General features: G+C 47.2%; 1 protein-coding gene across 12 annotated transcripts in view; it reads right to left on the reverse strand.

The window, feature by feature from the left end:
* Positions 1-26524, reverse strand: part of ATP9B (ATPase phospholipid transporting 9B (putative)) — a 322806-nt gene that overhangs the window by 18003 nt on the left and 278279 nt on the right. For all 12 annotated transcript variants that reach the window (XM_058438242.1, XM_058438240.1, XM_032152031.2 and 9 more), the window contains 9 exons: positions 25759-25842; positions 25179-25349; positions 21047-21145; positions 19175-19264; positions 17956-18100; positions 17689-17753; positions 15346-15501; positions 15090-15154; positions 5418-5526 (listed from right to left, as the gene is read on the reverse strand). In XM_058438242.1, coding sequence (XP_058294225.1) covers positions 5418-5526; positions 15090-15154; positions 15346-15501; positions 17689-17753; positions 17956-18100; positions 19175-19264; positions 21047-21145; positions 25179-25349; positions 25759-25842 — 984 coding nt within the window. The remainder of the gene's footprint in view (positions 1-5417; positions 5527-15089; positions 15155-15345; positions 15502-17688; positions 17754-17955; positions 18101-19174; positions 19265-21046; positions 21146-25178; positions 25350-25758; positions 25843-26524) is intronic.

Raw genomic sequence — 26524 nt, forward strand, 5'->3', positions numbered from 1 at the left:
GAGTGCAGTGGCGCAATCTCGGCTCACTGTAAGCTCCGCCTCCTGGGTTCACACCATTCTCCTGCCTCAGCCTCTCTGAGTAGCTGGGACTACAGGTGCCCGCCACCACGCCCGGCTAATTTTTTTGAATTTTTAGTAGAGACGGGGTTTCACCGTGGTCTCGATTTCCTGACCTCGTGATCCGCCCACCTCGGCCTCCCAAAATGCTGGGATTACAAGCGTGAGCCACCGTGCCCTGCCTCAACATTCTTAAAGAAAAGAATTTTCAACCCAGAATTTCATATCCAGCCAAACTAAGCTTCATAAGTGAAGGAGAAATAAAATACTTTACAGACAAGCAAATGCTGAGAGATTTTGTCACCACCAGGCCTGCCCTAAAAGAGCTCCTGAAGGAAGCACTAAACATGGAAAGGAACAACTGGTACCAGCCACTGCAAAAACATGCCAAATTGTAAAGACCATCGAGGCTAGGAAGAAACTGCATTAACTAACGAGCAAAATAACCAGCTAACATCATAATGACAGGACCAAATTCACACATAACAATATTAACTTTAAATGTAAATGGGCTAAATGCCCCAATTAAAAGACACAGACTGGCAAATTGGATAAACAGTCAAGACCCATCAGTGTGCTGTATTCAGGAAACCCATCTCACGTGCAGAGACATACATAGGCTCAAAATAAAGGGATGGAGGAAGATCTAACAAGCAAATGGAAAGCAAAAAAAGGCAGGGGTTGCAATCCTAGTCTCTTGATAAAACAGACTTTAAACCAACAAAGATCAAAAGAGACAAAGAAGGCCAGCACATAATGGTAAAGGGATCAATTCAACAAGAAGAGCTAACTATCCTAAATATATATGCACCCAATACAGGAACACCAGATTCATAAAGCAAGTCCTTAGAGACCTACAAAGAGACTTAGACTCCCACACAATAATAATGGGAGACTTTAACACCCCACTGTCAACATTAGACAGATCAACGAGACAGAAAGTTAACAAGGATGCCCAGGAATTGAACTCAGCTCTGCACCAAGCGGACCTAACAGACATCTACAGAACTCTCCATCCCAAATCAACAGAATATACATTTTTTTCAGCACCACACCACACCTATTCCAAAATTGACCACATAGTTGGAAGTAAAGCACTCCTCAGCAAATGTAAAAGAACAGAAATTATAACAAACTGTCTCTCAGATCACAGTGCAATCAAACTAGAACTCAGGATTAAGAAACTCACTCAAAACCGCTCAACTACATGGAAACTGAACAACCTGCTCCTGAATGACTACTGGGTACATAACAAAATGAAGGCAGAAATAAAGATGTTCTTTGAAACCAATGAGAACAAAGACACAACATACCAGAATCTCTGGGACACATTCAAACCAGTGTGTAGAGGGAAATTTATAGCACTAAATGCCCACAAGAGAAAGCAGGAAAGATCCAAAATTGACACCCTAACATCACAATTAAAAGAACTAGAAAAGCAAGAGCAAACACATTCAAAAGGTAGCAGAAGACAAGAAATAACTAAAATCAGAGCAGAACTGAAGGAAATAGAGACACAAAAAACCCTTCAAAAAATTAATGAATCCAGGAGCTGGTTTTTTTTAAAAGATCAACAAAATCGATAGACGGCTAGCAAGACTTATAAAGAAGAAAAGAGAGAAGAATCAAATAGATGCAATAAAAAATGATAAAGGGGATATCACCACTGATCCCACAGAAATACAAACTACCATCAGAGAATACTATAAACACCTCTACGCAAATAAACTAGAAAATCTAGAAGAAATGGATAAATTCCTTGACGCATACACTCTCCCAAGACTAAACCAGGAAGAAGTTGAATCTCTGAATAGACCAATAACAGGATCTGAAATTGTGGCAATAATCAATAGCTTACCAACCAAAAAAAGTCCAGGACCAGATGGATTGACAGCTGAATTCTACCAGAGGTACAAGCTGGTACCATTCCTTCTGAAACTATTCCAATCAATAGAAAAAGAGGGAATCCTCCCTAACTCATTTTATGAGGCCAGCATCATCCTGATACCAAAGCCTGGCAGAGACACAACCAAAAAAGAGAATTTTAGACCAATATCCTTGATGAACATTGATGCAAAAATCCTCAATAAAATACTGGCAAACTGAATCCAGCAGCACATCAAAAAGCTTATCCACCATGATCAAGTGGGCTTCATCCCTGGGATGCAAGGCTGGTTCAACATATGCAAATCAATAAATGTAATCCAGCATATAAACAGAACTAAAGACAAAAACCACATGATTATCTCAATAGATGCAGAAAAGGCCTTTGACAAAATTCAACAACCCTTCATGCTAAAAACTCTCAATAAATTAGGTACTGATGGGATGTATCTCAAAATAGTAAGAGCTATCTATGACAAACCCACAGCCAATATCATACTGAATGGGCAAAAACTGGAAGCATTCCCTTTGAAAACTGGCACAAGACAGGGATGCCCTCTCTCACCACTCCTATTCAACACAGTGTTGGAAGTTCTGGCCAGGGCAATTAGGCAGGAGAAGGAAATAAAGAGTATTCAATTAGGAAAAGAGGAAGTCAAATTGTCCCTGTTTGCAGATGACATGATTATATATCTAGAAAACCCCACTGCCTCAGCCCAAAAGCTCCTTAAGCTGATAAGCAACTTCAGCAAAGTCTCAGGATACAAAATCAATGTACAAAAATCACAAGCATTCTTATACACCAATAACAGACAAACAGACAGCCAAATCATGAGTGAACTCCCATTCACAATTGCTTCAAAGAGAATAAAATACCTAGGAATCCAACTTACAAGGGATGTGAAGGACCTCTTCAAGGAGAACTACAAACCACCGCTCAATGAAATAAAAGAGGACACAAACAAATGGAAGAACATTCCATGCTCATGGATAGGAAGAACCAATATCGTGAAAATGGCCATACTGCCCAAGGTAATTTATAGATTCAATGCCATCCCCATCAAGCTACCAATGACTTTCTTCACAGAATTGGAAAAAACTACTTTAAAGTTCATATGGAACCAAAAAAGAGCCTGCATCGCCAAGTCAATCCTAAGCCAAAAGAACAAAGCTGGAGGCATCATGCTACCTGACTTCAAACTATACTACAAGGGTATAGTAACCAAAACAGCATGGTACTGGTACCAAAACAGAGATATAAACCAATGGAACAGAACAGAGCCCTCAGAAATAATGCCGCATATCTACAACCATCTGATCTTTGACAAACCTGAGAAAAACAAGCAATGGGGAAAGGATTCCCTATTTAATAAACGGTGCTGGGAAAACTGGCTAGCCATATGTAGAAAGCTGAAACTGGATCCCTTCCTTACACCTTATACAAAAATTAATTCAAGATGGATTAAAGACTTAAATGTTAGACATAAAACCATAAAAACCCTAGAAGAAAACCTAGGCAATACCGTTCAGGACATAGGCATGGGCAAGGACTTCATGTCTAAACACCAAAAGCAATGGCAACAAAAGCCAAAATTGACAAATGGGATTTAATTAAACTAAAGAGCTTCTGCACAGCAAAAGAAACTACCATCAGAGTGAACAGGCAACCTACAGAATGGGAGAAAATTTTTGCAACCTACTCATTTGACAAAGGGCTAATATCCAGAATCTACAATGAACTCAAATTTACAAGAAAAAAACAAACAACCCCATCAAAAAGTGGGCAAAGGATATGAACAGATACTTCTCAAAAGAAGACATTTATGCAGCCAAAAAACACATGCAAAAATGCTCATCATCACTGGCCATCAGAGAAATGCAAATCAAAACCACAATGAGATACCATCTCACACCAGTTAGAATGGCGACCATTAAAAAGTCAGGAAACAACAGGTGCTGGAGAGGATATGGAGAAATAGGAACAGTTTTACACTGTTGGTGGGACTGTAAACTAGCTCAACCATTGTGTGGTGATTCCTCAGGGATCTAGAACTAGAAATACCATTTGACCCAGCCATCCCATTACTGGGTATATACCCAAAGGATTATAAATCATGCTGCTATAAAGACACATGCACATGTATGTTTATTGCGGCACTATTGATAATAGCAAAGACTTGGAACCAACCCAAATGTCCAACAACGATAGACTGGATTAAGAAAATGTGGCACATATACACCATGGAATACTATGCAGCCATAAAAAATGAAGAGTTCATGTCCTTTGTAGGGACATGGATGAAACTGGAAACCATCATTTTCAGCAAACTATCGCAAGGACAAAAAACCAAACACTGCATGTTCTCACTCATAGGTGGGAACTGAACAATGAGAACACATGGACACAGGAAGGGGAACATCACACTCTGGGGACTGTTGTGGGGTGGAGGGAGGGGGGAGGGATAGCATTAGGAGATATACCTAACGCTAAATGACGAGTTAATGGGTGCAGCATACCAACATGGCACATGTATACATATGTAACAAACCTGCACATTGTGCGCATGTACCCTAAAACTTAAAGTATAATAATAATAAAGTTAAAAAAAAGTCTGAGTTGATAATTTCAGACACCTGTCATTTCTCGATTGTAAATGTAAATTTAATTGCGGTTAGTGGATTTTGTTCTCAATGTTGGTTCAAAAAAGCTAGCTTTGTGGAAAATACCAGAGTTACCATGATTTGTATCTGCAGAGCTGAGCCTCTCTTCTACCCTGCATCCTTACAAGTTCTATGCTATAAAATATGTTGTCGTAAAGAATATGATAAATTCAAAGCCTCCTTTAATCCTAACAGAGCACAGTTTTAAGCCAAATAAATCCATCTTTCTCAGAGTTTCAGCTGACTGAAGTTTTCTGGGATGGGTTTTTTTCTTGGTGGCATCACTGCAAAAATAGTCTATGGACCCCAGGGACAGACACATGTTATCACTTTTCAGGTATAATTCTGAAATCCACAACTACTGACAAACTTGGAAATACACAGGAAACATGCAGCCCATGGGTTCCCCAGCTTTGGAATGCTACTTCTGCAGCAGGTGCAGTGACACTGTCTGGGGGAGCCTTTCTACAGAAACTACAAAGTGAGCTCTTCTCTGACATCTGGTGAGCTCACTTCACAAAAGTTCCACAAATGGTTAGAGCATCCTTTACAATTCTAATTTTATGTATGATATTAGAGCTTTATTGCAAACATTTGAGAAATTTTTTTCCCTGAGATGTTTTTCCCCTTTTGCAGTTTAACTCCAAGAGAAAATGCCAACAATAATTAGGAGACATAAAAAACATCTTGAAGGACAGAGAATCGTTTTTCACAAAATGCTTGGAAATGCCTCCTGACTGGCCTGTTTCTCACTCGTGTAAAATGCCAGACGTGGGTGCTAGTCGTGAGGCAGACAGCCTGCCTGAGGCCCGTACCTTGGTGAGGTCCTTGTACAGCTCCGGGTAGAGCATCGCCATCTCCGGCTTCACGTCCTGGTCAAGCACTAAGGAGAACACTGGGAACATGGTGTATATGGTGGCGTACCTGCAAGATCAAGAGCGGAGTGCAATGGGCCTGAGAAACTTCTACCACACAGCTACAAACAGACCTCTGGATTAGAGGTCGCAGCTTCAAAAACACCAAGAAATACTCCACAAGAACCAATAAAGTAAGCTGGCAACCAAGTAAGATGACTGTGGAGACTGAGTATTTATCTCAGAGCACAGTAGCATGTTGTGTCACAAATGCTTACGGGTAGAAGAATGATTTTTAAAAATGTTTACCTTTCTATGTTGAGATCATTGTAGACTCATATGCAGTTGTCAGGAACAATCTTCTGTGATCTTTACCCAGTTCTCCCAATGGTAACATCTTAGATAACTGTAGTGTGAACCTCACCACCAGGATCCACACGGACACCTCCAGACCCAGGGCACCCCTCACACGGGGTTCCTCACACTGACACCTCCAGACCCAGGACACCCCTCACACAGGGTCCCTCACACGGACACCTCCAGACCCAGGACACCCCTCACACCTGGGTCCCTCACACGGACACCTCCAGACCCAGGACACCCCTCACACCTGGGTCCCTCCTGCGGCTGCTCTGTAGCTGCAACCACTTCCCTCTGCTGCCTCCTCCCTAATCCCTGGCCACCATGAATCCGTTCCCCATCTCTAATCTGGTCATTTCAAGAATGCTATGCAAATGGCATGCTATGCAAATGAAACTGTACAGCAGGTTAACTTCGGGGACTGGCGTCTTTTACACAGCGCAGTTCTCTGGAGATTCATCTAGGTTGCTGCTGTTATCAGTAGCTAATTTCTTTCTATTGCTGACTACCATTTTGTGGCAGGCAAATGAACCACAGTTTGCTTAACCACTGAAGTACATCTGGGTTAGTCCTAGTTTTTGATCACAAATAAAACTGCTGCAAATACTCACTGCACAGGTTTTTTGGCGATGTTTCCATTTATTTTGGACAGGAGTATCGAGTGAGATGGTATGCCCAGGAGCGTGAGTGCTAGGTCACATGGTAGTGGTATAGTTTTTCAAAGAAATTGCTAAAACATCTTCCAGATGGTAGGATTTACACTCCTACAACAATATAAGAGCTATCCAGTTTCCGTGACTCTTCCCCACAATTCTGGCAGGTGTGAGGCAGAGCGTCCTGTGGTCTAACCTGGTCTCTGTGGCTGACAATGCGGGCATTTCACCGGCTTGCTTGCGGTCTGTGCGTCCCCTCACACACAGGGTGGCCGTCTCTGCGCCTTCTGTCCTTTTCCCAACTGGACTGCTCCTTCATGGCTGAGCTTGGAGATTCTTTAAGCACGGCTGGACACGAGTCTTGCCAACACCCCCTTTCCTTTCCGGAAGTGGCCCTCGCTGGCTGCAGTGTCCCGTGCCCGTGGGGCCTTTCTCCGGCACTTGAGTCCCTCTGCCTGCACGGTTTCCAGTCATCCCCAACGTACCCCGTCTCCTCACTGGCTGCTTTCAGTGGGTTTGTCTCTGGTTTTCATCAGTTTGATTATGATTATCTTGGTGTGAATTTCTTTGACTTTATCCTGTTCAGGGTTTGCTTACCTTCTTGAATCTGTACATTTATGTCTTTTGCAAAATCTAGGAGGTTTTCAGTCTTTATTCCTTCAAGTACTTTCCTAGCCTGCCCGGTCCCTTCTCCCCTGGAACTCCCATGGCACAAACGGTACGGCAGCCGGGGCTCCCACGGCACAAACGGTACAGTTACCATCTTGCTGTCCCTGAGGCTCTGATCCATTTTTTTTTCAGTCAATTTTCTCTCTTGTTCAGACTGAGGACTTTCTGTTTTCCTATCTTCCAGTTCACTGCGTCCTTCCTCTGTCCCTTCTATTTTGCTGCTGAGCCCAGTCATGGCATTTTTGGTCTGGGTTATTTCTCATCTCTAAGATTTCCATTTGGTTCTGCTCTGTATCTTGTCTGCTGGGCTGTTCTATTTTGCCATTTGCTCCCAGTACGTTGGTAATGGCCGTTTCCCAGTCTTTGTCAGAGAATTCTAGCATCTCTGCCATCTCAGGGCTGGCTTCTATTGACTGTCTTTTTTCCATTCACCTTGAAATCTTCCTGGTTCTTGGTATGGCAAGGGACTCTGGTGGAAACCCTGACATTCCGGGTAAAGACTGAATTTTCTGAAGGGTGCTGACCCTGCTCTGGTGGGGAGAGGAGGGCACTGTTCTTGCTGTTGTGCAGGGGCAGGGGTTCAGGCTCCCTGTGCGGCCTCCACTGACAATGAGGGACTCATTACCCCTTCACTGGGGATGGAGTCCTGCCTCCTCCCATTCCATCACCCTGGAGATGCCGAGTGCGTCGCTGCATCTCGTGAAGTGGCACTTTCAGCTCTCCACTTGCCATTTTGGGGAGGGGGAGGAGGGCACAGCCCTTCCCTGGCGTCTGGCTGGAGTAGAGTGACGATCATCTGAAAGCCATCTGTCTTCCTGGTGCCCCTTTCGTGGACCTGTGGTTGGAGAGGCTGGGACCTCGCTGGGACTTTCAAATTTTAAATTTCTGCACCCATGGGTGTTTCCAGGCTGCCGGCTCCTTCAGCTCCAGCTGTTGGAAAACCCGGGGAGCTCCTGCCGCCTCGTCCCTTGCCCCCTCTCTTCACCTCGCTCCCCACTCAGAGACTTCTGTGTGTGACGCTCACAGTTTCCAGCTGAACTTAGAAGGAGCAGGGAGGAACCCATTTACCTCACCTCCCACCATCCCGGAAGTGGAGCTGGGCCAGAAGTGGGGCTCGGTTTTTTTTTTTTTTTTTTTTTTTGAGACAGGGTCTCACTCTGTGGCCCAGGCTGGAGTACAATGGTGCAATCACAACTCACTGCAGCCTTCACCTCCTGGGCTCAGCTGATCCTCTCACCTCAGCATCCCGAGTAGCTGGGACCACAGGCATGCCCCACCATGCCTAGCTAATGTTCTCTTGTAGAGATGGGGTCTCGCCATGTTTCCCAGGCTCGTCTCACACTCCTGGCCTCAAGAAATCTTCCCAACTCGGCCTCCCAAAGTGCTGGGACTACAGGCATGAGCCACTGCACTTGGCTGGGTTTTTTTTTTTGTTGTTGTTAAATGACATTGTCACCTATGAGAAGGCATTCTCATAGTTATCTCAAGTTGGGAAAGTTACCCCGTGGCAGAGAACCAGAAACACCCATGACACCACGTTATATTTTAGCCTTGAAACATGCAGATACCTAAAGGCTATATTCTGTTTTAATATGACTGAGATTCCATGGTCACTAAATGCAGACCGTTCCATTTTTAAAACTATTGTGGGTTCTATATGAAACACTTTCTTCTAAGGTACTTTTAGTCTATTTCACATCATTCTGTTTTCTTGATGGGTTACTGCTGGGCACTAAATATCTACATGCTTAGAGAACTCTATCCAGAAATTCAATCTTTGATTTCTTTATTATGTTAAACTTGTACAACACTGTTGTACTTCCCTCGAAATCTTTAATTACTTTTGTTAACTTTCTTCGAACAACTCCCACACTGCTTAGAATTTAGGAACAGGGGCCGGGCGCGGTGGCTCACACCTGTAATCCCACCACTTTGGGAGGCCGAGGGCGGGCGGATCACGAGGTCAGGAGATCAAGACCATCCTGGCTCACGGTGAAACCCCGTTTCTAGTAAAAATACAAAAAAATTAGCCAGACGTGGTGGCGGGCACCTGTACTCCCAGCTACTTGGGAGGCTGAGGCAGGAGAATGGCATGAACCCAGGAGGCGGAGCTTGCAGTGAGCCGAGATCGCGCCACTGCACTCCAGCCCGGGCGACAGAGCGAGACTCCATCTCTAAAAAAAAAAAGAATTTAGGAACAGGGCCAAATACTCAAGAAGAGCCCAACCAGGAGGAAAGATGGTGGGCCATCCCCTCGCGATGCCTGCTGAGGGGGAGCATCCTGTTCTGTGTGCACACAGGCATGCGGATACTCAGCCGTGCGGCTTGTGACTCACTCACACCACCAGGAAGGATCACGTGCAGTCACAATTTCTGTATAGCACATTTATAAGAACTCTTGCTTTATTTATGCCAGAAATTTCCCTCTCTCTTCAACCTTTAACAACAAAAACCCCATTGCTGCCTCCTTTTCATAAACCTACTTTCTTGAGGTATAACTTTCAGCATGTGATGAATTTTGACAAGTGTCATGGAACCGCCATGTGACCATGACGCAGAGCATCTCCGTCACTCGCAAGGAGGAGGCCTGTGATGAGCCAGGTGGGAGACCCCTGCCTCCCTCGCTGCCATGAGTCCCACATAAATGCCTGTTCCCTGCAGGCTCTCTAACACCTGGCTGTTATCTCTGGGTGGTCTCTGCTCTCTGCGGGTGGGTCTCTCCGGGCCAGCGGTGTCGGGGCTCGCCCACCTTGCAGAGCGCGTCCTCTGCTTTCTTTGTGCTGCAGGGCAGCGTCTCACACTACGGACACAGTGCAGCTCTTCCACCCCCTGGTGGATGGTCATTGGTGTTTTCCCAATCTGTGGAGATCACAGCTGAAGCGGTGAGCGTCCCAGTGCCGGTCTGCATGGAAGCTCCCAGTCTGTAGAGATCACAGCTGAAGGGGTGAGAGTCCCTGTGCCGGTTTGCGTGGAAGCATGAGTGTTTTCCTTTTTCCTGGGTGAACACTGAGGAGAGAGGTTGCTGGGGCATGGGGCAGCAAAAAGTTTAATTTCATAAAAACTGCCAGCCTGCTTTCTGGAGTGGCTGGACCATCTGCACTCTCGCCAGCAGTGCCACCCTGCTGCCCACCTGCCAACACGCCACTCGGCCTTTCGGCCTGGCTTCCATGGTGGCAGAGCCTTAACTCTCTCTGCGGCTTAAATTTATCTTTCCTGGTAACTAATGATGTTAAATACATTTTCTTGTGCTAACTGGCCATTCTTATGTCTTCTTTTGTGATGGATGTTCAAATCTTTCATCTTAAAAAAAAAAAAACTGAGTTGTTTGATCGCTGAGTTGAAGATATGTACTGAAAGTATTTTCTTCTTGTCTGCCTTTTTACTTGATTAGTACTGCAAAAACTTAATTTTTATGAAGTCCATCATGTTAGTTTATTCTCAGTGCATCATGATGTTCGTGCTTAGGAAGTCTGTGCCAATCTGGGCACAGGTTGAGGGGCCCTAGAACCCACCAGAGCCTGGCCCTCCTCTGAGATTTGCACACACTGAAGTTTACTCTGACAGACTTCACAGCAGGTACAAGGACTCTTGAAACACAGAGGTTTCGAGGCCCTCTGGCTGTTCGTTCTAGACGTGGAAGAGTTGTTTCTCTTCTCTGAGGCACCCCCTCCCCACTGCTTCTTATCCAATGTCTGAAAACATTTGTTTCATGTGTCTTCGATTAGGCTTGGAAGATAAATCTGTTTATCACGGCTGGAAGCAGTTCTCAAGACCCTCTCTGATAAGCCCACAGAGCCTCCCGTTCCTGCAGGTCTGGACACAGCTCCCTGAGGGACCTGCCTGTGCTCCTCCTGCCCAAAGCTGTCTCTCGGAATGTCATGCACCTTCTTGGTGCTCAATTAAGGTTCAATCTAACTTTAACGAGAGCACTCACAGGCTCTCCATGTGAGTCACTAGCAAGTGTATAAAGAAAACCCACACCCAGGAATGGCTGCTATGACATGGCGCTGTGTGTGAGGTCCTCGCGGGCAGCTGCCAGAATCTCTGGGGAGACACCTCCGGCCAGTTCAGACTAGCGTTTCCCAAAGCATTTTCGTGGAACATGAGTTGCGGGCTCATAAGATCAGAAGTCTCTCTCAGAGCCTCCAACTTGCCAAAGTGCGCCATGCTGCACCCTACAGAGGTTCCCCATGAGGACCTGGCCTAGGAGCTCTCTTTCTGGGGGAGGGCATGGCATTCCCCAGGCCTGCTTGGGGAGCAAGGCCAGGGTGGGCTTGGGGGTCACAGGAGCCTCCCCAGGCTGTCCTGTCTCTCCTAGCCCCTCCTGCTGCCCCATCCCCCTAGGCTTCCCCATCACCACCTTCGTGGCCCCCATGGTCCCTGGTCCCTCCCTGGGTTTCCCTGCTGCGCACTGAGTATGCCTAGTCCTTCCTGCTCCTGGGGCCTCTTGCTTCAGGAAAGTCACCTGGGCCAACAGTTCCCTCCAGAGCTGATGAAATGAATGCAGATGAAAACCGTATTTGTGGAATTAAATTCTATCAACTGTCCTCTAGGTTCTAGAGCCAGTTTCTCTATCATAGACATGATTTTGGTCTAGTTAGATGTTATTTTGTAAAAACATCATGTTGGTTTTTTGCTCACTTCTTGGTATTTATTTTCTAGATGAAGGCAAACTCATTATTTATTTTCAAAGAAGCTTAACTAAAGGCACCGCCCCTCCAAAGCTCCCACCTAACCAAATTCAGAGTATGAGTGCTTAAGAAAGTCACAGACGTTTCTTTTGTGACGGACACTCAGAGTTACTTTACATGAAACGCACTATAAAGAAGAGCTGTAGGAACAGGAGCTGGGGACGCTGCAGAGCACTTGGGCTGTGAGGCAGGCACAGGTCTCACTAACCCAAGCAGTAGTTCTTTAAAGAATAATCTCCATGGTCCCCCACATTTTCCTTTTAATGTTTCAAATCCATGATTTTTAAAATATGAAAGAAGGTGAGAAGGGTTGTGCTTTTCTATGACTTCCAAGGAAGAAACACACTGTTCAAACTCAAGATGCAATCAGTATTACTGTGCAAATTCTATACTACTTAAAAGTAACTAGGCCGGACAAAGGGGCTCATGCCTGTAATCCCAACACTTTGGGAGGCTGAGGCAGGTGGATCATTTGAGGTCAGGAGTTCGAGACCACCCTGGCCAACATGGCAAAACCCTGTCTCTACTAAAAATATACAAAAATTAGCCGGGCATGGTAGCATATGCCTGTAATCCCAGCTACTTGGGAGGCTGAGGCAGGAGAATCACTTGAACCCGGGAGGCAGAGGCTGCAGCGAGCTGACATCACACCACTGCACTCCAGCCTAGGCGACAGAGCAAGACTCTGTCTCCAAAAAAAAAAAAAGTAACTAATGTAATAATTACTGTAAAGATGTAGGCAACGGGAAAACTTATTTAAAAAGAGTAGCACTTATTGTACCTTTAAGATTTTTCACCTTTGTTTGAAGTACTATAGGAAACACTACTGGAATTCACGGAAAGCTAGGAGTATTAGCACAAATCCTACCAGCATTTCCATCGGCTGTATGGGCTATGAGTTGGTAGGTTGCTGAGACACTCTTTGGTCACGTAGAGACATGAAATGAGACTCAAGCTGACACCATGGACGCACAGTGCTGTCCTGTGCTACCTCATACTGGGGCCGAGGGAGCCTCAGTGGCCAGGAGAGCCCGGGGCCGATGACGGCGCTTTCCTTGTGGGCCACAAGAAGAGTCTGCAATGCTTCCGATCGTGGGGGCTATTCCCTGAGTGATTATAGCAGGCAGGGGCCTAAAACATAGGCACTTGTGCCAAGATGAAGGGCTAGGGCTGAGAGAAGCCTGAAGACACGTGCGAAGGTTTCCTTCCCTAGGCTCTTACCTACTTTATTCAAAGTGATTTTTAAGACCACAGGACAGGCTGCTGATATCTTGGAATGGTGCTAACACGTGCAGGCGAAGGACATGGAGTCCGAGGCAGGTGCTCCAGGAGTCTTGGTAGCTGTGAGCCCTACAGCTCAGCTGTCCTGAGGCTTGAGGTGGGGGGCCTAGAATCCGCCAGAGTCTGGCCCTCCTCTGAAATTCGCACGCACTGAAGTTCACGCTGACAAACTCACAGCAGGTACGAGGACCCGATATATCTTGTGACTTGCCCTTGTAGAGCACGCAGAATAGGACGCTAACTGGCAATACGACTGCGCAGCCTGGGGGTGTGACGGTGCACCTTGGGGGGGGGGGGGTGCTCCCAGGGAAGCAAGGACAATGGGGACATCTGGCAGTGGTCTAGGCCAAGGGGACATCATGTGTGGAGGCCAGAGGACAGAGAGGACCTGAAGACTGGAGACAGAAGGAAGGCAGAGACCCAAGTGCTGGCTCTGTGCATGCTCCTTGGACGGCTCAGGATGACGGGGGCGCTTCTCAGTGATTCTGACTCAGGAAAAAGGTGACTTAAGAGAACCTCACGTTTAACAAAAACCTAACACACGCACAGACTCATATTTCCCTGTATTTTGCTAAAATTGTGAGGAATTCCTGGGATTCAGGGAGCTGTCAAGTGAAACGGTGTTTAGACTGTGGACTAGAAACAGCTCTGCAGGGAGAAAGGACTCTCTTTCTCTGTGGACCTGGGGTAAGCTCGGTGGCTGCGTGACGGTGAGGAGCAGCACCCGGCGCTGGCCCCTGACGACTCAGGTCTGAGCTGGGCCTCCCACGGGCGAGTTCCTGAGCTCTCTGGGTCTCTCACTTTTCTCACATGAAGTGGGGACAAGGTGAGGATGAAAGCGTGTTCAACACCGAGAGCATCGAGGCCAGTGGCTGTTACTATTAAAGTATTTTCTGAGACTCTTTGTGGAGTGGAACCTGGTTAAGGTGGGCATGAGCTTTGCAGAGGTCAGGGAGGTCAGCGGCAGATGAGAGGCTGCTTTTAGTTTGCTGCCAACACCAACAGTCACACTGATTTCATTTCTAGGCATAACCACAAAGGAGGAGGAAAAGAGAAATTCCCACCTATTCACTCTTCACAGGAAGCTCCTGTTTGGCAGATACAGCGGCAAAATCAGCTCAGCTTTCAATGCACATCGCACGCCTGCTGCGCTTTTGGTGTCCTTTTCTAAGACACTGGTGCTGTTATCTTTGTTTTCTGAGATGGAGTCTGACTTTGGTACCCAAGCTGGAGTGCAACGGCACGATCTTAGCTCACTGCAACCTCCCCCTCCCGGGTTCAAGCGATTCTCGTGCCTCAGCCTCCTGAGTAGCTGGGATTACAGGCACACATCACCACGCCTGGCTAATTTTTTGTGTTTTTAGTAGAGACAGGGTTTCGCCATGTTAGCCAGGCTGGTCTCGAACTCCTGACCTCAGGTGATCCACCCACGCCCACTTCAGCCTCCCAAAGTGCTGGGATTACAGGCGTGAGCCACCGCGCCCAGCCCTGGTGCTGTTATCTTTGAAAATGAGATTCCATTCCTGCCCTGGAGAGACCAACAGTGTTTGCTTCGAAGCATGCCACGCCATGTCCCTGCACTTCCTGTTCTCTCTTTGCTGCTGGCCACGCTGCACAGCAGGATGAAGCCCCAGCCAGGGGAGGGCAGGATGCAGAGAGCCGGGAGGGCCTGTCAGTGGCCACTCTGCCCCTCCGCCTTCTGCCACGGGACCCTTTAAAAATCTCAGATCCGACACAGTTCCTGACACAAACTATGGCTTCCACTTGAAAACAAAATCTAATAAGAAAATCCCAGGAGGAACAAGTGTGCAGGTGCTGTCTTAAAGTTCACCCAAGTAAAATGTCATTTTTACGTCAGTAGTATTCATTCTAAATGATGACTGTATCAAGAATCTTCTATATATGTTTTGTTTTTGTTTTTTTTTTTCAAAATAGAAGTCCTCCCCTGGATGAGCTGGCAGGTGCTGAGTGTAACTTACCCCACCATGAGGAAGCCCTGATACAAAGGGACGGATGCGAAGTAGAAGACTGAGGAAAACACAGCCTGGAGAGAGAGCCCACAGACGAAGACAACCGTCAGTTCCACGAGCACCTGTGGCCCCAAGCCTCTCAGGGGCCTCGCTAACTCCTAAGCACAGCCCAGGTACTTCCGGCAGCACTCAGCACCCCCGTCTCCCGGACCCTGCCCTTCCCGGACCCTGCCCTCCATGGGTGCCAGCACAGAAGGCTTAGTACCTGCATGGTGGAGATGATGAGGCCCCTGTGCATGACAAACTGGCCGAGTGCCGCCGACCTCTTGTAGCTGTTCCGCCCGTGCACCATGAGCAGCCTGCCAATGTGCCGGAACTGTGCGATGGAGAAGTCGGCTGCCAGCGAGGCCTGTTTCCCCTCCTGAAAGAAAAGCACATGGGGCCTTTTCAAACACGATGCACGCTGGAAATCAGACTCCAAAAGCTGAGTTTTAGAACTCAGCCTAAATTTTACAAAGACTGAAGTTCTCTCTGCAGAACTTTTAAAGCTTCAGCTACGTAGATGGGGACAGGTCCTATGGTCTTAGGCACAGGAGCAGAAAGAGCCCCCAGCACCAGCCCAGGCTCTCACAAGTGCTGCGGGAGAGCTCGGCTCCGACAGACCACAGGTGTCACAGGAGTCAGCAGAGCTGCAGAGTCCGGGCCAGCCCTGCTGAAGGACTCCCTTGTGATCTGAGTGTGGGCCCGCCCTGTCGGAAGACACCCCTATGATCTGACACGGGCCAGCCCTGTGGGAGGACACCCCTATAATCTTGGGCTTCTTCAAGACAATTCTCTGTTTTTCCATATTTAAAGAAACAATCTGTCCCCTCTTTCACAACGCTGTTGTAAGGCATTACAAAATGAAGTAGCCAAGGAAAAAGCCACGCTTGCTCGAGCTGGGTGAATTTTCCAGGTCTTTCTGGGTGTGTCTATTAATATTTAAGTGACTGTGGAGAAGGAGAGAGTAACACAGATAAAGCTGGCACAGAAGACGAACCTCAAACCACAGCTCAGTTGGCCAGGAGACACAGGCAACCAGAGAATGGCGCGTGTGGAAAACAGGAAGGAGGCCACGGAAAGGCTTGCTGGGGGATCTGCTAACATCTGAGCTGAGCCCTAGGGCAGGTGACTAAGAGTGACACCTCCCTGTACGCCACTCCGCCAACAGCAAGTTGCCAAGGGCTGGGCTGTAATGCACGTGGCAGGATCGACATTATGAAATGTGAGGTCAAAGCAGGGGACTCTGACCAATTCCTCCTTTATTCAAATGTACAGTTCAGCGCCGGGGACACACCAGGCTCTTCAGGCTGTGCTGACTGACTGTGTGCTGACCACACGTGTTGACCAAGTGCACGTTCACTGAGGATGTGCCGACTGTGCTGACCAAGCATGCGATGAGTATGTGCTGAGTGTAAAATGACCAGGCATGCACTGAGCACGTGCTGACGTGCGCTGACCGAACGTGTGTAGTGTGCTAAACAAGTGTGCCAAGTGTGTGCTGAGCACGTGCTGACTGTGTGCCATGTGCTGACTGTGCACTGAGCACATGCTGACGTGCGCTGACCGAGTGTGCGCTGAGCACGTGCTGACGTGCGCTAAGCGTGTGCCATGTGTGCTAAACGAGTGTGCCGAGTGTGTGCTGAGCATGTGCTGATGTGCACTGAGCAAGTATGTGCCGAGTGTGTGCTGTGCGCTGAGCACATGCTGACGTGCACTGACCGAGTGTGTGCTGACTGTGCACTAAGCACGTGCTGACGTGCGCAAGTGTGTGTAGTGTGCTAAACGAGTGTGCTGTGTGTGCTGAGCACGTGCTGATGTGCACTGAGCAAGTATGTGCCGAGTGTGTGCTGAGCACGTGCTGATAGTGTGCTGAGTGTGTGCTGACTGTGCACTAAGCACGTGCTGACGTGCGCTAACTGAATGTGTGCTGTGTGCTGACTGTGCACTGAGCACATGCTGACGTGTGCTGACCGAGCGTGTGCTGAGTGTGCTGACCGAGCGTGTGCTGAGTGTGTGCTGACTGTGCGCTGGGCACATGCTGATGTGTGCTGACCGTGTGCTGAGTGTGTGCTGTGCGCTGAGCATGTGCTGGCGTGTGCTGACCGAGCGTGTGCTGAGTGGTGCTGTGTGCTGAGCGTGTGCTGATGTGTGCTGACCGAGCGTGTGCCGTGTGTGCTGTGCGCTGAGCGTGTGCTGATGTGTGCTGACCGAGCGTGTGCCGTGTGTGCTGTGCGCTGAGCGTGTGCTGATGTGTGCTGACCGAGCGTGTGCCCAGTGTGCTGTGCGCTGAGCGTGTGCTGTGTGCTGACCGAGCGTGTGCCGTGTGTGCTGTGCACTGAGCACGTGCTGATGTGCACTGAGCAAGTGTGTGCTGAGCACGTGCTGATGTGTGTTGACCAAGCATGTGCTGAGTGTTTGCTGACCGAGTGTACGCTAAGCATATGCTGACGTGCACTGACTGAGTAGGTGCTGAGTGTACAGTGGCCCAGCATGTGCTGAGTCGTGTTGATGTGTGCTGACTGTGTGCTGAGTGTGTGCTGATGTATTGATAAAAGGGCGAACCTACCTTTCCCTCAATCCCAATCCCACAGTCTGCTGCCTGAATCATGCTGACATCATTTCCTCCATCACCTGCGAAGCACGAAAAGTGAGATAAAATAAAACCCCATCCATCATCACGTTTTTCATTTTTACCACCGGAAGCTATTTCAGAAACTTCCATGAATGGAAATGAAATCAGTCTAGTTTTAGAGATAGAACAAACTTTGCCGATCAATGTCAGCCTACGGGTTTCTCTGGAGACCTCCCCGTGAGCAGGGTAGGCGGCTCTCACCGATGGCGCAGGTGCGTCTCCCTGTGTGCTGCTGCAGCAGTGTCACAATGCGGGCCTTTTGGGTGGGCGAGCAGCGGCAGCACACCACGGCGGGGCACTGGCAGGCCAGCTCCACAAATTCATGCTCGTAGTACTTTAGACAAACCTGGAAAACAAAGCCTGTGTTATTTTGCCTTATGGTCGACAGATATGTCCCAGATTTGTGTAATGCAGAAAGTGCAAAATCATGGGAGCAACGCCAACAGACGCCACAGTTCTCAATCTTTTCAGTATTCTGTGAATCATTTCACAAGACTCACAGACAGGGGAAAATATAAAAATCATGGCAAGAAATTCTATATAACATGGAACCATCCTTCTCCTGCCCAGGGAAGTTCTTCCACTTGAAGTACCAGAGAGAATCCTCCATGATTTGAGCACAACATGACCTTCTGGTCTGATCCCCCTCCCCTGGGAATCCAGGCTGCCTTAGTGACTTTCTTGAAAAACATCATGTGACCCGGTGACGTTCTGGGGCAGCTTCTGCCAGATTTCTTGGAGTGCTTGCTCTGGGGACACTAGCAACACAGAGGTCCAGGACGACTAAGTCCAGGAGCCTGTGCAAAAGCTGTGCAGGGGGAGGCTCCCACCAGCCCCGGTGCCACAGTTCCCTCAGCCGGGGGCCACACGTGTGAAGAAAACGAGGCATGAAGCTACTTTGGACATTCCTGCTCCAGCGGATGCAACATGGAGACGACAGAGAGCCAGAACCAAGGCGCTGGACAGGGTCTTGTCGCTCCTCCTCCAGGTCTCCTGCAGCACTTTGAGGCTCTCAATGTTTAACGGAGGAGTAACAATCACCGTGACCCAGCCCAGCTTTCAGGCTCTCCATGTGTAAAGGAGGAATAACAATCGCTGTGATCCAGCTCTGACATCTCCTCAGGCTGGGGCTGCTTTCCAGAGCGGCAGATACCACTGCTACGAAATGGAAAACTGCCTAAAATCAGCACGAATGGGCAAAGGCACTTGACTCAAGAAGCCCTTGATGCACTGGAATGGATAGACAGACACACTGGGCCAGGGACCAGCCTTGCCTCAGAGACACAGACAGACAGACATGTACTCACTCAGGGTCCATCCTTGCCTCAGAGGCAGACAGACACTCGGCCAGGGACCAGCCTTGCCTGAGACACAGACAGATAGACAGACAGACATGTACTCACTCAGGGTCCAGCCTTACCTCCAGAGAGTCCCCAGATATGACCAGTGCGCAATCATGCTTCCTTCGAAATGCATTCAGCTCCAAATGTGCCTCTCCCCGACTGGTTACCTCCATTAAGGGAGAAAAAAGAATCCCAAATTAAAATGTTGTCTAAGTTAGAGGCACAGAGAAACAGCATTATTTGCAGAGTCGCAGTGGAATGTTTTGGGGTTATTATCTAAAACCAAAGGAGCTTTAGTATTCGGACCCAGAAGAAGGTCCTTTCCAATTCCTCCGGCAGTGCTGGGTGTGTCTACCACTCAGTTAACGCAAATCATTTTCAAATTTGTGGCAACTGCAAGCAGGAAACGTACAGTGAGGAATGCAGTGGAATCACCACTCTGATGAAATTTACATAAAGGGTGCCTATGAGTTAATAATTGCCTTCTGGATAGTTTGGGAGGGTGATTGCCTTTTATAAATACACTCCGTTAACATACAACGATAATAATTAAGAATTATCTTGTAATTTCCACGAGGTGATTATTTAATAGAGGAACAGGCCAGGGTAGGCTGGTGTGGGGACCCGCGCTGCTGAGAGTCACTGACTCGCAGCATTACGGACACGGCTCTGCAGAACGAGGCTTGCACCCAACAGAGCACCAGAGCCCAGGGAGGCCGAGCTCCTCATCGCCGCACGTCATCGCCACACGTCGGGTAAGAGACAGGACGCTCTCAAACCAAGGTGCTATGTAAATACATCTCTTTTCATAATAGGTCAAATAATGCAAAACACTTCATTGTTGCGTTGTCTCTGCCATGGGTTTCAACTTACTCCATTAGTTTTTACTCAGTGTCTGAGGGATTTTTAAAAAAACCTAAAAGAGTAAAACTAAGTCATAATCTTGAAATATCATTCATTTTAGAACAAAAACATTTCAGAAACCAATGTAACTGGTTTTTCATATTCCTTCTGTGGAGATTTTATGGAGCATTAAAGAAATGATATATTAATAGTCCTATTAATACGACTGAAATAAAAGCTTCATGTGGTTCAAATTAACAATCTCAGACTCATCTTTCAATAGGTAGGTTTTATTGTGAAAAATTTAATTTGTGGTGCTATAACACTGAAAAGTCAACAAAAATTGATCTGAAGTTTTATCAGAAGCATTAATAATTTAATTGCAAATAGTAGTCTTCAGGGCCTAATTTGCGATTCTGATGCTTCAAAACAAACTACATTTACATGTAAATTATATTCAAATAACTCCTTCTGTAGGTGCAATCAATTCATTTAGAACAGACGCAGACACAGAATGTCTGTTCACCCACCATCAATCAAGACCAAGAAATTTTTATTTTTTGTTTGAATTAAATTTAGTCATAACTAATACATACAGTAAACACATAAACTTAGATCATTTCTATTAATTTTCTTTGAACTAATTAAGGCAGCACTTGCTCTGAAAATGGCAGTGATTAAAAACACATTCCTATTTTGTATTTATAGCTTGTTTCCCAACAGCAGCTTCTGGACAACATGTAATACGTATAACTTGTAGAAAAATGTAATTTTTTTTATCAATATACATTTTTACAAATTGAGAATAATTGCAGTATGCCTCTTTTAAAATAGCAAATAATAATACTAATAGTATAACCAAAAAATACTTTTGAACTCAGAGCTTGTTCATTCTGTCAAAAAGCAGCTTTGATCATGATTAATGTATGTGGCTAAAAATATCTATTTTAACATGCTTTTATAAATTAAAAAAATTACAATATTTCTTTTTAAAAAGATATTTAGTGACTAATAAACAACTGAATATATATTCTGACAAAAACAATAGGCTTCATACGTGTGAGACAAATGTTTAAAAATTCAAAGTGATTAAGATACATACTTACCTGTCTGAAAATATGAGTATCTTGTGTTCTAGACACCAGATGTGAACTTTTGGCAATGCAGGTAGCTGTCTCGAGTTTATCGCCTGTTAGCATCCATATCTAGGGAACAATTTAAACTGGTGAACTTCAGCAAGACAAGGACACGTTCGTCTCTGATGTCTCACATAATTCACAACAGCCAAAAGGTGGAAGCAACCCAGGTGCCCGTCAATAGATAAATGGATGAGCAAAATGTGTTCTATACATACAATGGAGTATTATTCAGCCTTAAAAAGGATGGAAATTCTGACACAGGCTGCATTGTTGTTCAACCTTGAGGACATTATGCTGGGTGAAAGAAGCCAGTCACAAAAGGACAAATACTGTATGATCTCATATCCATGAGGTCCCTAGAGCCATCCAATCCATAGAGAAAGAAGGAGATGGTGGGTGCCAGGGTCTAGGGGAAGGGGAATGGGGAGATGGACAGTTTCCGTTTAGGAAGATGGAACAGTTCTGGAGGGGGTGGTGGTGATGGCCGCACAAGAATCGGCAACGCAGACTTCAACAAGGTCACGCTACACACATCCAACCACAATTAAACAGTATGTGAACTTGCTAAGGTGGAACAGGCGAGAGCACAGTGATGTGTAGATACAGCAGCTGACATATGGAGGCACGTGAGTAACACCTGGGCCCGGCACTCGCAGGCTAAGTCTAATAAAGAAAGCTGTGAATGTCAAACGTGCCGTCCACAAAGCATTCCACACAAAGCACGCAGGACTGCCAAGGTGGCACACAGGGTTTGCCAGGCTGGGAGGCTCATAAAGACCTTTACTGCAGTTTGCTAGTTTTTTAGTTGGAAACGGAGGTTCAGTGGGTAAATGGCCCATAGTCAAACCAAAAGTTGTTTATGTCAAATAAAACATGTCAAACAGAAGCACTTTTACATTTAAAAATTGCATACCCGTGCACATCTTATGTGGGATATATATATATCATGAGGGATATACATATCCCTCGATGACAGAGTAAAATATCAGGATATTTAATACATAACAGGATATTTGATATATATAATAGCAAAGAACTTCCAGTAATATTCTCATTAGCTGAATTTCTCAGATTTCTTATGTATCATATTGAAATATGCATTTTTGGAAACAGGAAGCAGAAAAAAAACTTCTACAGTGTACCGATTATCTGCTTAAGCACGCTCCACCTGTGGCTCTTCTCAATGTCTAAGATTTATGCTTTTTATTTATTTTACAGACTTATATTCATTTACTGGACCTAAGATTATGACACATCATCATGACAAAGTTGAAGAAGAACTAGCACTGCGGCAACCTGAGTGGGATTCAGGAAACGCAGTGAGGTCCCGCTGAAAATCACCTTTGAGTTTCAGAGGAACATCTGAAGTCAGATTTTACATAATGTAAAGAATAAAGAGCAAAACTCGAGAAAGTCATATAATTTAGCAAATAATTGATGTAAAGATCCAAATTTTAATACAAAGGATATTCACTAATATACTAATAATCTAGCACATATAAAGTAAGAAGTAGACTGAGGTGAAGTTTACTAAAAAGTTAGTGAAATGGAGGGGTCATCTGCTTGCTCATTCATGTGTCGATTTACAGAAGGGTCTTGCCATGAACTCTGGGGCTCGATTGAGCCTCCCGCCTCAGCCTCCCGAGTAGCTGGGATCCCAGGCACACAGCACCACACCCAGCTCATCTGCTTCTCATTAATTACACTACTTTATTCAACTTTTTGGCTGTATGATACAATTAAGTTTAGTAATCTAAACTTTCTGAGTCAGAATTGTTCTCTTGTAATTTTGAATTTCTACATGAGCAATTACTCTGAAACCAGATACAGCCTCATGATGCACTTCCTACTGCGATCATGACACACTTCCTACTGCGATCATGGCACACTTCCTACTGCGATCTCAGTCAGATATAATACAGCCTCCTGACACACTTCCTACTATGATCATGACACACTTCCTACTGTGATCATGACACACTTCCTACTGTGATCATGACACACTTCCTACTGCGATCATGACATACTTCCTACTGCAATCATGCACACTTCCTACTGCGATCTCAGACGGATATGATACAGCCTCATGACACACTTCCTACTGCGATCATGACACACTTCCTACTGCAATCATGATACACTTCCTACTGCGATCATGACACACTTCCTACTGCGATCTCAGTCGGATATGATACAGCACGATCCTGACACACTTCCTACTGTGATCATGACATACTTCCTACTGTGATCATGACATACTTCCTACTGTGATGACACACTTCCTACTGTGATCTCAGACGGATATGATACAGCCTCATGACACACTTCCTACTGCGACCATGACACACTTCCTACTTCGATCATGACACATTTCCTACTTTGATCATGGCACACTTCCTACTTCGATCATGGTACACTTCCTACTGCGATCATGACACACTTCCTACTGCAAACATGACACACTTCCTACTGCGATCTCAGATGGACATTAAATCTTACAAGTCTCTTCACCATGCAGACCTCTAGACAGCAAGGAAAACAGATGTCTATTTTCTGTCCATGGCACAGCATCTTCATCAAGGCTTGTGGGATGTATTTTTTATCTGAAGTTGGCATAGCTTTGACTTCTGACACTGTCCTTCAGTTCTGTCCCTCTAGTCTAGCTATGCAGCTTTTCTCTGAACACCAAGTTATACTTTTTTCCATTCTGAGTCCCAGGTCCTTGAGGTAGTGCTAAAATAAATTATCTTAACCAATCTGCAGCTGACCTTTCGGCTTCAATGAGAACATGTGAGGAAATCTCCTGAAAAATAAAACTTACACCACAAGTGCTAATTTCCCCTGTGCAGGAAGAGGACATGACACATCAGTAAGTGAAAAAGCCAGAGAGCAGGTCAGCGGGCGGGGAGCGTATGCCCTGCCACACAGCATGTGGGGGAAGCCACCAAGAAGGATGGTCAGGATGCCTAATCTCTCCCATTCAAGATAAACACTCAAATTTCGCAGACACCATATTTAAACTGCCAAGGACCACACAGCTGGATGAGACGGGGCACTGCCTTGGGGAGTACAGGGAAGGTGGGCACTGCCTGCTGGGAGATGGGATACTGCTGCTGGGAGCACGGTGGGGATGGGGGCATGAGCCACACAGCTGAGGTAGAGGGGGTGTCCTCCAGCTACGGAGAAGGTGCTGGGAAAGAACGAAGAGCCAGAGGGAGGACAAGCAGCTTTGTACCTGCCCTGCACATCCAGGCGTCTCTGGGGCAGGCTCTTGCTGCTGAGCCCAGGGGCCAGGCAGCAGTGAGAAGCAGCTTCCACTGGGTGTCCTTTGGTGCTTTCTGAGTTTGTGACAATGTGGATGCATTATTTCTTCAAAAACATCAAAAAAATGAACGGATGTAGTGCACGTCTGAATATTCTATATTCTCAACTCTAATATGCCCTGAAGCACGAGATGATTCCAAATGTGGCACAATGTAACCGAGAATGAAGCCAAAGCCCACGAGGCCTGCGTTCTCACGCACTCCCGTCCTCATGGAACATGCGCCGTCACAATGCACGTACCCGGAGCTGTGAGTGCTCACAGGGGAGGCACACAGGCCTCTGGAGGAGGAGGCCAGGTTACACAGAGAACACAGTGGCCTAGCCTTGCCAGGTGCAGGGTTGTGACAGGCTGGGGGCAAGGGCACGAGTGCCGGCCAACCCAGGAATGGCTGCAGACACCTGGCAGGCGGTGGCCAGGGTGACGGGCACTGGCTCCATGCGTCCTGTTGGGGGTGCATAACCATCCCTGGGAAATGGCATGTGGCAGTTTGACATCGCCAGGGCTGGGACCAGGGTTCTTCTTTAGAAAGGCCAGGGTATCCAGAGAGGGTAGAGGTGTAGAGAGGAAGGTCTGGAGTAGGGGCGGCGTGGGGACTTGTGTGCACACTGGCTGCAGATGTCCCTAAGGAAGGAGGGGAGCTCATGGGCAGCTCTGCTTACAGAGCTCTCTCACATCCGTGACCCCACAGGAGTTTCACAAATCAGCATGCCCAAGGAAAAGCACTGTTTGCTTCAGCAAAAGCAGCGTGCGCCAGCAGAGGTGAGCCCACAGTACCTTGATCCCGGCGTTGCGCAGCATCTCCAGCGTGGGCCGCACGTCTGCCTGCAGCTGGTCCTCCACACCGGTGAGGCACAGCAGTTCCATCTCCCTCTCCAGGCTCTCGACTACTGCGGCCACCTTGAGGGACCTGTCGTGCATGCTCAGCTTGGCTTGAGTGTATCGGCTCTGGGGACAGAGGGGGAGGCGCCTGTGTGCACATGTGTGTATGTGCTCCATGTGTGTACTCCACAGAGCTGGACTGCATGGGCTGTGGGGACAGAGCGGGAGGCGCCTGTGTGCACATACTCTATGTGTACTCAGCTCGGCTGGACTGTGACCATTTAGGAGTTATCAAGCACAGTTCTGAGGAAACTGGCACTTCTTCGCTTCTGTGACCCTCCTTCCCCAGCAAGCTGGAGAAGTGGTGGAAACAGAAATGTAGACAGGATCACCCCATGCTCCTGCTGAGCAAAGCTGCCTTCACTCCTAGACTACAGTGATCCCAGCTCTAATTTCATACAAAGACAGGAAGAACTAATTTCAGCAGAAGGAAGGAAACGTCGTAGGAGGATGGGATGGCTGGGAGTCGGCTCACCTCAAAGTCCTGGTACTGCTCCTCTGTCAATGCCTTCTTTGCAACCACGAGGGTCCGCAGTCCTTCGCGAGCCATGTTTCCGCACTGGAAAAGGAGAGGCCGAGTCACAGGTGGGCCCTGCAGAGCCCCTGTGGCCGTGTGTGGGGCCAGGACAGTGCCACACTGATTGCTGGTGCCCTGCCCTCATGTCCTGTGCCCACCTTCATCACCAAGGCCAGAGACAACTCAGCAGAGGGATGCCTTTATATACAATGCATCCTTTTAACCTCCCGACCTGTCTGGCATCTCAAATCCTACTGACCCCTTCCCTCGAGAGGCGAAGACACTGGATGGAGTTGGGGCACACACCGCCTGGACTCTCTGGGTGCCTAGCAGAGCTTCTTTTTACCGCAGCACAGGCTTTTCAAAAAATCATACCCTGAATCCTTAAACACCACCACTCCAGAGTGTGGACAGCAGACTGCATGTAGCAAGAACACATGGAGGGTTGCATATGGCGGTGCTGGGGACGGGGCAAGGGGAGCGCCTGGTGCCAAGGAGGGCTCCTGGTGTGCACTGGGGGAGAGGGGGACCCCCCTGGCGTGTTGTAATACCATGGATTTAGAACCAGGTGGCTGGGCCAGAAAACTGTTTCTGCCACAGACTCTGTGTTTTTGGGCAAAGGACCTAATTTTTCTGTGCCTGTTTCCTCCTTAATAGAAATGGGCTCATAAGAGTGTTGCTCTGGGACTAACTCCGTGAATCTGCGTAAGTTCTTGTTGCTCTA

The sequence above is a fragment of the Hylobates moloch genome, unplaced genomic scaffold (genome assembly GCF_009828535.3).
Source record: "Hylobates moloch isolate HMO894 unplaced genomic scaffold, HMol_V3 SCAFFOLD_5, whole genome shotgun sequence".
Taxonomy (NCBI): domain Eukaryota; kingdom Metazoa; phylum Chordata; class Mammalia; order Primates; family Hylobatidae; genus Hylobates; species Hylobates moloch.